The sequence below is a fragment of the Apteryx rowi genome, unplaced genomic scaffold, assembly GCF_003343035.1.
Source record: "Apteryx rowi isolate R43461 unplaced genomic scaffold, aptRow1 scaffold_266, whole genome shotgun sequence".
In the NCBI taxonomy this organism is placed as follows: domain Eukaryota; kingdom Metazoa; phylum Chordata; class Aves; order Apterygiformes; family Apterygidae; genus Apteryx; species Apteryx rowi.
In genome coordinates this window covers 832,859-846,687 of record NW_020449041.1, presented here as the reverse complement: position 1 = coordinate 846,687, position 13,829 = coordinate 832,859, and the positions used below count along the sequence as shown (strand labels likewise).

General features: G+C 36.9%; 1 protein-coding gene across 5 annotated transcripts in view; it reads right to left on the bottom strand.

Annotated features, from left to right (window-relative positions):
- Nucleotides 1-13,829, bottom strand: part of SNRK (SNF related kinase) — a 44,396-nt gene that overhangs the window by 5,304 nt on the left and 25,263 nt on the right. For all 5 annotated transcript variants that reach the window (XM_026068005.1, XM_026068003.1, XM_026068006.1 and 2 more), the window contains 3 exons: nt 6,769-6,910; nt 4,113-4,325; nt 3,361-3,495 (listed from right to left, as the gene is read on the bottom strand). In XM_026068005.1, coding sequence (XP_025923790.1) covers nt 3,361-3,495; nt 4,113-4,325; nt 6,769-6,910 — 490 coding nt within the window. The remainder of the gene's footprint in view (nt 1-3,360; nt 3,496-4,112; nt 4,326-6,768; nt 6,911-13,829) is intronic.

Genomic DNA, 13,829 nt, shown 5'->3' with positions numbered 1-13,829 from the left:
CTGAGCTCTGCTGTGTTAAGAAGTCAAGCTGAAGAAACAAGGGATGCTCAGACACCCCTTTGCTGCTTTTATTCTAAATGTGTTCTACTTAACTTTAAACACTTAACTGAAGCCCCTGCATTAGGACTGCATTTGCCCAAGGCTCCCTCCTCTGTAATTGCTGGACAGAAAAGGATCCTGAGGTGTGAGATGCCTGTCTATGGGCAACACAGTTCACAACTATCTTCCCAATTACATCAACACTGAAGAGGAGTACTTTATCAAAGTCAACATTAAACTCACCAAGCCCAACATGCAGGCTTTGTTTTGGAGTGCTAGCTTCTGTTTTTGGTAACAAGCTGGCGGTATGCAAAGCCGCAAGGATGGCTGTAATAGTAGGATCTGACTTGCACCATGGAGCAGCCGGCAGGTCTGCAGGTGCTGGTAGCCGATGCCCTGCCCCTTTGCCAGGAGGCGCAGCGCAGGCTCCTTTCCTGGCACTGGACTGCCCCCCACCAGATCCACTGCAGGGAGCAGCTCGCCCTCAAGGGAGGCCGCCAAGCCGGCAGCTCTGACCCAACTGCCCAGCCAAGCAGCAGAGCCTCGGCCTGTGGCCCCTCCTCAGTTCTCACACTGGCTGCCTCCCTTAGGCCCCAGTTGACTCCAGAAATGCTGGGAACCACTGACCTAATGTTTTGATGACTTGTGCTAAACTGAGCATTTTAAACACAAGCAACTGTCAGTGGTTAACAAATAGGACTTAAATTAGAAATTTAGCTAGGAAAGTGATAGAAATGAAGATCTAAACATTTCAACAGTTTATAGTGCTTTAACAACAGACTGGTTTGTCAGCAAAAACCAAGTTCTGTGGCTGGCACAATAAAGTGTAAATACACTTTATTTCCTATTATTTCCAATAGGCCTGAGGGGAGGGTGGTGGAGAAAGGAAGCTCCAGGTTAATCTTCTAAACTTTAAAATCAGAGTAATGCATCACTTTGTTGTCTTTTTCCATGAGGCCAATCTAGATCAACACTTTGAATTTAGGACATCATGAAGTCTAGGAGTGAAATAGTTTGAACGCTACTTGGGACCATTATGTGCAAGTGTTCCTCAATTTATGCAGATGTGCTTGTCATGAAAAGAAAGTTCATACTAGCAACACAGGCTTCAACTACTCCATTCAACTTTACAAATTCATATAAAGATTCAGATTCAATAAGCTTGTTTGTTCTAGTTCCTCATATATTTGAAGCAGCTGGTTTACTAAAATGGTGACACTGATGTGGAGAAAAAACAAAAATTTAAAAGCAGGACTTTGTAGTTTTAGAAGAGTTGTAGAACTTTCATTTGAAGGTAAGCTCAAAATTTTCATGTACAGTAATCTCTTTTATAACCAGTTCTTCCTATTAGACATATTTGATACTCTGCTTGGATTTCTTTTAGAAGAGAYTGATATACATAAAATAAGAGGATGATGCATGCAGAGTGAAAGGTTATAGTACTACCCTAGAACAGAGAAGTTCTGTAATACCAAGCTCCAGACCATTTAGGTTTATGTAGATTAAAACACTTAGTTGTCTGCAACAATAACTTTTTTAAACCACTGATAACTATGTAACATAAGGAAGTTTCCTACAGAAATGACCACTGAATAACCTTCAAGTGCAGCAACAAATTTTCAAAGTCTACTCAATGACATAAAGCAGGGGGCAGTCTCATCTTGACATGAAAGAGATACTGGTAACTGTTGCACAATTCAGAGAGAAACAAAAAAATCATTATTAGGCAAGTTGAATGGTATTTGGAAGCCACTGAAAACCTCCAAACTCTCAGCCAAAATCTAAAGTAGCRATCATAAGAAATGATGTATTCCAAATTCGAGACTTTTCAAATGCAAAATCCAAATGCAAAAAATCCAGATTTTCAAAAAATGCATGCTTAATTTATAACAAGTGTTCATGTTCTGTGGATTGAATTTGTAGTAATAATACCTCACTTTATCAATTAGGCTAGAGAAAATACAGGCATACACTAGGGGGATGCCATAACATTTATGTCCCTCCTATCTTTCCTGTTAAGTGACTCCACATACTATCTTGCATGAAAGGTACACAAAGAAATCTTTGGGATGAACATGCTATTTCATCTTTTTCTCTGCTACACTACAGATGAATTAACAAAACTGAAGACAGGCAGCAACTCTAAACATCAGCACAAGAACCTGATATTCACCTCTCATTAAGATATCAGCCACCACCAACCAATATTATACCAAAGCTTAAAAGGCAAGTTCTTTTGGAGAGACTGGAGGTTAGAGGACAAAAAAAATTAATGGAAATGCCTCAGCACAACCTCCACAATCTTCACTAAAGACATAGTCAAGACTGAGCAATGAAGATTTTTCTCAACACCACCATATCCCTACTCAGAAAACTGGTCATACTCTAACACTGACTCAGCAAATTAAAAACAAGAACTAAGAAAAAAAATTAACTCTTCAGAATTTCTCCTCCAATACCAATGTGCASGTGGAAACCCTTCAACTTCTAGTTTTTGTTTTTAAGCATACACTGTTGTAACTGAAAGCATGTGATGTTTTGATAACTGACTGCAGAGAAAACAGACTGGGTGAACATATCAATACTAGCTACATGCCAGAACCCACCCCCTCCCCTTAGTTTTATTGTTTGTGACAAGTTAAAGCTTTGGACATTTCAGGGAACTTTACTATAGGGCCTTTTAATAATGTTTTTGTCAAACTAAAAATCTGACTTCAGCTGAAAATTCTATTGCAACATGCTTTTAATTACCAGAAGTCAGTTCAAAGTAAATGAAACAAATTAAAGCCATTATTTGAACAGTTTTCCTTAGACAATCGGCATATTAATCTATATTAAAAGGAAAAAAAACCCATAACTTAAAGATGCTTGCTCCAAGCTTGATTTAGGAAATGTTCAAGCACATTAAAATCGAAGCTAACAACTAAACCTTAACATAAAAGTCACTGTCTGAGTTCTCATAAATGACTGATTGCCCATTTAGGGAATTATGAAACTAATTTTTGCCACATATGCAATTTTAATGAGGAACTGAAGGTCAGTGAACATGCCCTTTCCTACCAGGTGTGAAAATTCACTACTTCAGGTAGACTTCAAATTGATTAGTCATTTCCTGAAAACAGTAGGAATTGAAAGTATTATTGGTAACCAATTTCCAAACAGTTTCTGAATTGCCCACAGCACTTCTAAGATACTTAGAACTGTCAATGAATAATCATTTTACTATTTTAAAAAGGCAGTACTTGAGCAATTCAATAATCATCTCATTAAACCAAGTTAAGAACAAAACAGAACAAAAAAAATTGAGACTTAAATTCTCACCTGAACTGAGCTTTGATGTTGCTAGGGCTTGCAGATCTGGTCTGAATTTCTTTCTCTTGTTTTTCTCTCAGAATCCTTTCAGCTAGTAAGAAGTAAGTAGCAGTGATGTGATTGTATTTGTTAGTTTCCAATGCCCTATGGAAAGCACAAAAACATGAAACAAGCCCTACATAATGGCTTTCTAAAACTGGACATGCAGCTCACACAACTCACTATATTTCTCATAGCAGGAGGAGCACCTGAAAGCAGAAATGTGTATTGTTGATGTTTTGACAAGCGTTTCTTACATTATATGCATAAAAGGAATAATATTTTAAATTACGAAGATTCAGGTATACTGGAAAGGTACTAAGGGAAAACTAAGAATTTATCATCCCTAAATATGCATGACACCAGACACAACTCTTGAAGAGATATGTAGCATAAGTAAAAGCATGAATTTCAAAGCAGTTAGAATTGTTTAATATTGCAAATTACCACATGAATCAAATACGGTTCCAAAACATTTTTTTAAGATTTTTTTCCTATGGTTGTGTCTACTTAAGTAGTCTTAATATATAATACTTAATGCATACTTAATATTTAATATATAATACTTAAGTATTTCTTCCCATCACAGAGCAAAATTGTAATATTTTGTTAATTGAATGGATTTGGTATGTAAACACAGAAACACCCATGTTTTCATGATACTCTTCATTCAAACTACATTCAAACTAAAACAAACTACATATAGAAAATTGGTAACTTACTCCACTATTGTATCTCGGTCTGCTATATCACCAAGAACCATGCGCTGTATTATACTGTTGTGTTCTTCCTCAGACAGATTTTTGTATGACACAAGAGGAATATTGTACTTGGTCGCAGGAGATGGGTCAACTCCTTGGAGCCATGCATGATTTTCAATCTCTTCCAAAGATGCCCTTCGCTTTGGGTCTCTCTGCAACATCCGTGTAATTAGGCTGTGAATAAAAAATAAATAAAACTAAACAAAATGCACTCACATGTTTAAAAAACAGCCATTGCAAGAGCAACAATAGGAAGAAATTTTCTGCTTTCTGTTAGATCACATGTATCTTTAGAAGTCCCTGCAGTAAAAGTAATGTAAACAATATGATGGAAAATTATCTTTCTCAAAGACATCCTACATGACAATGCAGAATTGAAACAAACATAATTTACTTACTAAAACTGTAAATATCATAAGCACTAAAATTTTCATTTAATATGCTAGATTCTTGACTTCTGTGGTTTTGCTGATTTTTTCTATAGGATTATACAGCAACTGTCACAGATGGCCTGCAGGCTGGTCTGTACAGTAATAGAAATATCATTTAGTATTATTGCTGTTGTGAACAAGAATATGCAATGGCAGAAGCAGCAGAAATATTTTATTATGAAATAGCTATCAGCCAAGTGGTTATTCAGTATCTGCAAAAAGACAGTGATCTGCTATACCCGTGGGTTGGGGGGGGGAGGCGGGCAGAGGGTCTATCTAGGATTATGAAGTGACAAACCTACTTATGGGTTGATACTGAGTGTTGCCAAGCGCTAGCAGGAAGGTGCACAAATTCCCAAAATAAACAGAGAAAGAAGACCTGATTAGCAAAGCACATCTCTATTAGCTTACTGCATGTGATGTTTCAGTGTATATCATGACAAATTCTTGGGGGAGGTTTTTTGTTTTTGTTTTGCTTTTTGTTTTGTTTTGTGCTTTGCACAGTAAACAAAACATGGATATATGGTTTTGGTGCCAAGGTTTCAATKAAATGTTATTGCTCCAAAATGCAGTATGAAAGTTCGGCAATTTTGACAGAATGTTTTAATTGTTTCACTGACTATACTACACTATGCAGCTACAAACTGCACTATGCAACACAAATAACAAAGGTAACATGAAAGTTTGGATTTTTTTTTTTTTTTTTTGCAGTCTGAAAAGATTTATGGAAGGAAAAAGGGCAGTTAGTGCAGACTCTTGTAAAATAATTTAAAAAAGGATGCCATGGGTACACTGAATCTCTCTAGTCTCTGCCTTTCCCAAAAGAAAAAGCTGTGTGAAATATGGGAGCATTGTTTTTCTTTGCTTTTATTAAAATTTTGACAGAAATGGAACAAACTATATACTTGAGGGTTTTTTTTTTCCTTTAAACTACTCCTGTAGTAACATGAATACACAAATGCACAGCATCTCTCTCCAGCTTTAGGCTTGCTTATGCAACCCAAACCTCCAGGAATGCTTTTGCTCAAAGCAGGAAGTTTTAGATCTTCTCAGAGTCTTTTCCCTAAGAAAACCTAGTCTATAGAGGACTTCAGTAACTGATCGCATATTGGCAATGTGGCGCACAGAGAGAGCAGACTATACTACTTCAACCTTTAAACAAATTAGTGCTAGCCAGCATATTAACTGAAAGGATGTGAAAAATAGAAATTTCTTGCCCCAGCACAGTATGTAGCATCTRAAAAGATTTATTCTGACAGAATTCACCAATATGATCTTTCTTTTAAACTTCTGCCTGCAATTCAAGCTGTTGAGAGCATTAATAGCAGCCTTTCAGATAACAGAATCCTAGACAGAGCTCTAACCAGAGGCATTTTTCAAGCCTTTGTATATCTACCTGGTATTTCATATTGACAAATGACAAGATTCTCTATCACTGATTCAGGAATCTAGCCATACATGGTGGAATATAGTCTAAGTAATGCAACTTGGATATGTATTTAAAGGGATGACCCTTTAAATAAAGACTTCATTCATTAACCTATCTCCATCATATGGCAAACAGTGGAACATATCAAAAAAAAAAGAAAAAGCTGCAGTGAACACTGMAGAAAAAAAACATATGAGTCACGATTCCCAAGTGGCATATGGTATTTGCAGGGAGATTATTTTTCTCTCTTGAAGGCCTAGAATGTTGATTTGGAGTTGCAATTTCTGTAAGTGAGCAAAAACTTTCTGTGTTATTCTTGGGTTTTGAGCAGAAATCTAAAAGAATCAGTCTCTAATCCTTGCCACAAAAAGCCCTCAACGACACCTGGTAACTTGTGCAGCAAGAGTGGTGGCCAAAGCCAGTCAGTGGTGAGCAGCTTCTCCAATCTTTTATAAAATAAATGACAACTGAGACAGATAAAAGAAGGATACATTGCATAAAATCAGAATAAAGTTTCATACAAATGCCAAAAACATCATGGAATTAAACTTCAGTAAAAACAGGTACAGAGAATAAAGACAATGTAGTAGCAGTGCCCAAGAAACTTGGTGGTAAGAAATATTAACAACTAAGCAAATGCAGTAGACAAAGTCCTATGAACAGGTAAGGAATATTGCGCATGCTGATAGGGGAACTTGCACAGCTCATGAGAATCCACCTCCACGAATGCACCCCAGTTCTTTAGTATTCTACTTACTCTTTACATTCTTTGGACACATGAGGTGGCACTGTGTATTTGCAGTCCATTATCATAGTCAGAGTTTCACTGTCATTTGCTTCTTGAAACGGTGGCTGTCCGCACACCAACATAAAAAGGATGACCCCTAGACTCCATATATCTGTAAATAAATAATGCACATTTTAAAACTGTTGATGAGCCAGAGATAATTACCATCAAAACTGTAAAGTACTATTGAGATGCAAGTTGGAGTTACTACCACACTATTTACATGTTATTCTATGAAGCACAAAACTCTAAAAAATATCACTTATTTTAATGAGACTGAATTAGGTATGTTTTTCCTTCAGGCTTAAAGAAAAAAACATTTCTAGAGCTGAGGGTAAGTAATGAATTAAATCATTTATGTAAAACTACCTTATACCGAAATGAAACATATTTAATAGGGCTTTTTTTAATCCATCAAGCCTTTAACAAAATTAACAGTGGCTTCTAGACTCAAGGAGTCTACTTGTTTCCTCCTAATTCCTGCTTGTATAAAACATTTCAGCAGCTTTCTTGTTTCCTGATGAAATGACATACCAAAAGATGAAAAAAAAGCACTACAGGGTGTGAAGCATTTATTTCTATGTATTGTAAAAACTAATATTTAGTTCAATCTTTATAAAAAGTTAGCACAGAAGAAAATATTTCACAAGTCTGACTGCATTAGACACAGAGAACTTAAATAGTGAGAAATATGTAGTGTTGCCTTAAAAAAAAAGTATACACTTAGATCAAAGGACATGTTCTTAAACTTAAGATACAACTCCATGTTATGAAAATTTCACTGCCAATTGTGGTTTTCCTACCCTAGCATTTCACAGATCTGTACACAGTATAACCAACCAAACAGCTGAACTGGTATAAGTGAGCAGGCAGAAACCTCTTTCGCGAAGAGGAGAGCGCAGCTGGCAGCAGGCACAGGAAGCTGAGCGCGCTGGCCCTGTGTGGGACAGGTTTGTGACGTGGAACCACACCAAGGTCGCCACGCCACTGCGCCTTGCTCTCTGCAGCCTACGCAAAAGACTTGACATGCATTTAAAGCTGATGGATGGCTACAATTTTATTTAATAATGTAAATCACACACATTCACCCCTGAACGATTACTGATTTTGCTAGTTACAACCCATTCTTTGTATAGCTTAGCTGAGAGATAAATAGGAAAACTACAGGCTAATTTTCTTTAGAGCTCTAATTTATAGTAAGTGTATGCTATTAACTCAGACAATCATCTGATTTCTGTTATGCTGACTTAGGGTCTCAATCCAGTAGGTACTGAGCATTTTGAGTCCAGCACACCAACTCATATAGGCCTGGAAATTCAACAGGACTATTCATGTGCTTAAAATTCATGATGTGCTTTAATACTTTGGCAGCCTGATGTCAAAAAGCTGACTGTTCTGGAGTATAGGATCAAAAAAAAATTTTTTTTTTCCTAGAGTGTTTGGAGAATTATCTCCCACCACACAACAGATTACAACTCATTTTTGCAAGCACATAAAACATGCAAATTCATGCATTTTTATTAACAATTGCACCATTTGGATATCAATCCCTTCTTAGACTTTTAACTTTGCCTAACCAATCTATTTTGTGATATTTTGTCCATCCAGTTTTTAATATTCTGCTCAACACTCCCCCCACAATAAAATGCTGCACGTCTCCTTTAAGCTTCAAGTATTTTAGAAGATTCCACATAGTATTCATAATTACAAACAAATTACATTTGCTATAATAAAGCAATATACATTGGCTAAATTTAAAACAAGTCACAGAGAAAATATTGTGGAGGGAAATGAAATACTTTAACACCAGTTATAAACGAGCATATAAGAAGTTCAAGCAGAAGGAGAAAACAAATGTTTTAAGCTTGATCTTTTAGAACATGAGAGGCCTGAGGAAAGGACAGAAGTCACCATAATGCAACAATTACAGTTGAATTTCCATGAAGTCACCCTGTATAGGGAACTCTGGCAGTCCTTGAAATGTTTCAGCTGCATCGAGTAGATACTGAACATCCTGCAAGTATTCTTCCTTTAGGAGATAATATCCTGAGTCAATTTTCTATTTAAACACATGAAGCGATTCAGCATATTACACACTGGCCCTATGGTTGTCTTCTTTTCTTAGATATACAGATACTTTTTCATACTGCAATTTGGAATGATTTGTAATGGCAGATATTGTCATAAAATTTTCCTAAAATCTGAGTAATTTTGATAAATGTGTACGTACATTTACTTGTATAAAAAATAATAAAAAAAAATTTCAGAAGTGGTATTCAACTGATCTAAGTCTAAAGAAATAACAATTTTGTTTCATATAATGCAATGTAGAATTATATATCAACCTATATCACTTGTTTTGACAAAYGAGTAATTAGTGATTACTCAGCACATATCTCAATGTAGTGCATTTTTCTTTGATTAGTTACTATATTTTGCACTTCATACCCACAGGTCCTTCTAGATRAGAAGAGCTGCTAACAGTGAAATGAAAACCTACTGTTTTTAATACAACTGCATGAAAAAYAGAAGACAAGCTCTTGATCATAGTGAAGTGTCAATCATGCACTAAACTGCTACCATATTTCATCGTAGTGTGCACTTTGTGTTATGAAAAAGCGATATGTATGTAGAAAAAACAAAGTTTGTTAAAAACTAAAAATGGTGCTTGAAGACCTTTTGCTTGAGCTTATCACATTATTTAGATATTTTTATGTTCTCAGTGAATACTAGGGTAGCAACAATCACATTTTATCTCATTCTCACATACTCTAGGCAAAAATTATATTACATTTTCTCTGACAAGTGTGCATTTTGTTAATTTGATGGCATAGCAGACCTATTCTTGTGCAGCCAGGAAATAACAGTGCACAGAAACAAATACAAAGCTTTTATTCCCACCCTATTTCTACAGCAGCTGTGGCTGGAGAGAGAGATTTTCAACTTCACTGCACCTACAACCATGGCTACTAAAATGATTCAGCTGGGAGTTTCAAGGATCCAGTTTAGCAGCTTGAGGGGACTTAAAAATATAATGATAACTAGGAAGCAGGACTGCAGTGAGACAGTGTGCCTAAATAAATTTAATCTGCACGTTAAAATTGAAAATAGAAAATCACCAGATGACTTGAACATGTTTCCTTCTTATTTTGGTGCAGACCTTATGTTGTGAGCCAGATGTCGTCTTGGGGTCATCTTTACAGGCCCTCCAGAATCATATTGTGGCAAGTGTTTCCTCACACATGAAAGCAGACCTAAGCGCTTGGATGCCTGCATGTGTATGAAGAGGACACATTCAAAAGTCCTGTCTTGCCACTTCGGGTATGGACCCCAAATCAAGGGTGTTACKCCCTAGTCTAGTCTCTGTGTCACAGTTTAACTAAACTCAGGCACCTGTTTGCAGCTCCACATGTAACTTAAAACAAGAACACACACACATATACCAATCTGACAAAGGATGCAACATCTTTAATGTGGCTCACTTGTTGGCCAACTGCAAGTTGTCACCATGTTAAAGGTAAAGACACAATGGAAAATGCACATGTTGCTACAGCCACATCTAAAGCAAATCTGGAAAAGGCTTTCAATTTGGCAGGGGTGGTGGGGGAGGCAAAACTAACTTAGTGCATCTGCCTGTTGCTTTTGTCCTACAGACAAGTGACCCAAGAGCAGATCTTGGTCAGATATTTGCCAAAGTTTTCCTGATGCTCTTTTCTGAATGGAGAGTAGTGTTAATGGCCAAGCTCATTTAGCCATCCAGCAATTCAGACAAAAATCTACAGGTGTTTATTAAAACAAACAAACAAACAAAAACCCCCAAACAACCCCCCCCCCGACCCAAGCCCCCCACACAATGAATCACCATAATCATTTCCAGAAAGGCCAGACTGCTGCCTTTAGTATTGTACTGTTTTTCTTTTAGGCTTTGTTTTAGGGCTGTCTCACTCAGCTATAATCAGAATTATATTTAACTTGTCACACCAAACACAGTTGATGTTTATCAGTGTGAAGGAAGTGGTAAAAAAACTGATAGAAAACAGGAAACACTGAACAAGTTTTCAAAGTAACTTCATTCAAAATACACAAACCCTGCAAGAATAATGTAAAAACACTTATAAGAACCGGGAAATTCACTGATATTTCAAACTATCACAATTATTCAGACAACAGATACATGCTAACTTAAACAAATTAAGAACAGTAAAAGCAGTATCTTTCCCTTCCCAACCAGCACAGAATTTTACTTTGGCATTTTTTTTTATTTTTTACATAAAAAGATATATATATACACACACACACAACACTGGACAAAATAGAATTTTACTGGCAGACCTCTCTGCAATTAAGCTTCCTGAATAGACAGCAGATCACTATAGGTTTTACAATATTTTGAGATTTTTGTTTTGCATGTTTTGAAGCCACTTAATAACTTGGCATAGGTAATACTAGTGGTTAAAAAAATAAAAAATAAATTTAAAAACAAAAGGAAATCTCTTTGTTTKAAAAATAACAATCCTAACCTTAAGGGTTCAAAGTTGTATTTATTTGCAAATATCTATTTCAAGTTTAAACAGGTGACCTATGCTCCCAACATACAAGTAAGTTTGAACATGTGGGCTTGCTAGACTTTGGCATAACTCAAGATCCAAGCATTAGAAGTTGAAGCCTTTGAGGCAGATATTCCACCCAATGAATTAATACCACCTGTCATTTTGAATGTTTTAAAAGATAACAATTAAATGGCTATTCAGTATATGTATTAGAAATGTCAATGTTTCCACTGATTTATTAATTTTTAAGCCATTCTATACATGCCAAAAATCAATACTGCATTTGTGTTTTGCACTCTTCTCTACAGGAGATTCATAGCTGCATATTTTTTCAATCAACTTCAGAAAATACACTGAAAAAAAAAATGAAAAAAGATGAAAATGCTTCCTTCCCTTTGAAGATATGTTTTTTGTTCTCCCATTTAATGCAATGATAACCAGATTATATTTTGGTAAACTCATGGTTCCCAAAACAGTGCCAATTTGGCTGAGACAGAGACTTTATTCAAGATCTTGAAGAGTGGCTGTCTGAGAAACTGGTAAAGGAGAATCAGGAATTATTTTATTCTAGTGCTTACTTAAAAATGTTATTATTCCCCTAAACAAAATACAAAGCTAYGTGCAGCCATCTTCTTCACCATGCTGTTTTTTTGCTGCTGTAATCAAAGCCGCTCTATTATTCTTGCCTAGTCAATTAGGAGAGAATCCATCTGTCCTCTGGATCCCAAGGAACTGAAGGAAGATCCTGGAGACTTTGCACACAACTGCTGAAGGGCTTTGATCAACACTGGGCTAGTACACACTGCCCACTCTTGCGCCCTACCCTGTTATTGGAGATTTCTGCTTGCATAGTAGGTACAGCAAAAGCGGAAGAGCTCCTTTTGCTGGGGAGACCACTTCCACCAGCCAAGCAGTAAATGGCACCCTGATCTTTCATTGCAAAGTCCCAAAGAGCATTCTTATCTCTGTTATAAAAAAAAAAAAAAAAAAGGAGTGAAAGCCTCACTCAGGATTTAGTCATCTGATTTAGTTAAAAGCATTGACTTGGACAAGATGGTTTTGTATGCAGATTCAAAAGCTGTTGGGGCAGCAGTGAAATAAGAGCCTGACGCACCTTATCAAGGCAAGACTTGTAGAAAGAAATAACATCTATTAGACCAGCTGATAACCAGGGGAAGAAAAAGAAATCAAAGTTTTCAGAAACGGACTTTTTTGGATCTCTGCTCCCTTGCAAAAAACACACGATAAGGCCTGCCTGCACTAGAAAAGGGTGTGTCCTTGATTTGAGATAGCACAGGTCAACTCGGGGAAAGCCTAGCTGAGACAGGTTCCTGTTTGCACGCATTATTAGAAGCTGTGGAAATATATTTAAGAGCAGAAAAGAAAGCATTTATCTCTAACGAAGTGTTCTCCCACCAGCTTCAGGAGCTTGCAGCCAGGGGCCCTTAAGAACCACCTCTTGCATCTGACACACTGAAGACACCACTTAAGGCTCAAAGTTTCAGAAGACAGCTTAGCTTGTCTAACCTTTCACTGACCTCAAAGATGATCTTTCTCTTACTGCTTCTGTTCCATTAGCTTCAGTGGTTGTCTGACCTCTTTTGAGGTGGTTCAGCCCACTAAACTGCCAATATCCTAATCCAGAAAAATGAAGGGAATTATTTTCTAACCTTTCACTGACTGGAACTAGTTCATTGAGGGGTTGTACAAGCACCAGAGTCAAAACAAAAACAAAAAAAAMCACCCTTCCCCCACATGCATGCACGCACACATGAAAGGAAAGAGCTACATGGGCAAAATCTGAATGCAGACCAAGATGGGCTATTTTGGGCTCTATTAAATGAATGATGCCCCCCCACACTTTTTTTTTAATCTCAGCTGCAGTTTGATGCAAATATGCTTTAGTGTACAGTACAGTGAAGAATTCTGCAGAGATCTGTCTCTCCACCACCATCAGCTCTGGCATATCATTTTAAGACAACATAGCACCTATAGTGCTGCGTCAATGCTCCAAAACATCAGGTTTTAGACAAAACTTTTAGCTACTGCAGTAAATTTAATACTGGACTTCYTGGACAAATACAGGAGTACTTTTTGTAAGCATGACTCCCTGGCTTATGCAGTCAATAAACATTTGCAACTATATTCCCATATTAGAGCTCAGGTGCCAATCCTAATTCCAAATTTGAGAATCTGAACTGAAGGAGCACAGGGAAAAGAAGGGTTACAGGGATCCACCTTAAAAAAAGAATGTTTAAGCAATTTTATACTACTACAAGTTTTTCTACTCCTCTCAGTGATTAGCCATAGAAGGCTCTATGGAGAATTGCTTACTTCTCTCCTTCTCTCCCCTCTCAGGGTCATCTAATTTTCTCTGTTCAGAAAATGGATGCAAAAATAGAGTTCAGGCCAGGGTACAGCATGCATTTAGTATATTTACAGCCCAGAAAACTAGAAAACAATCAACTTCAAAAGGGTATA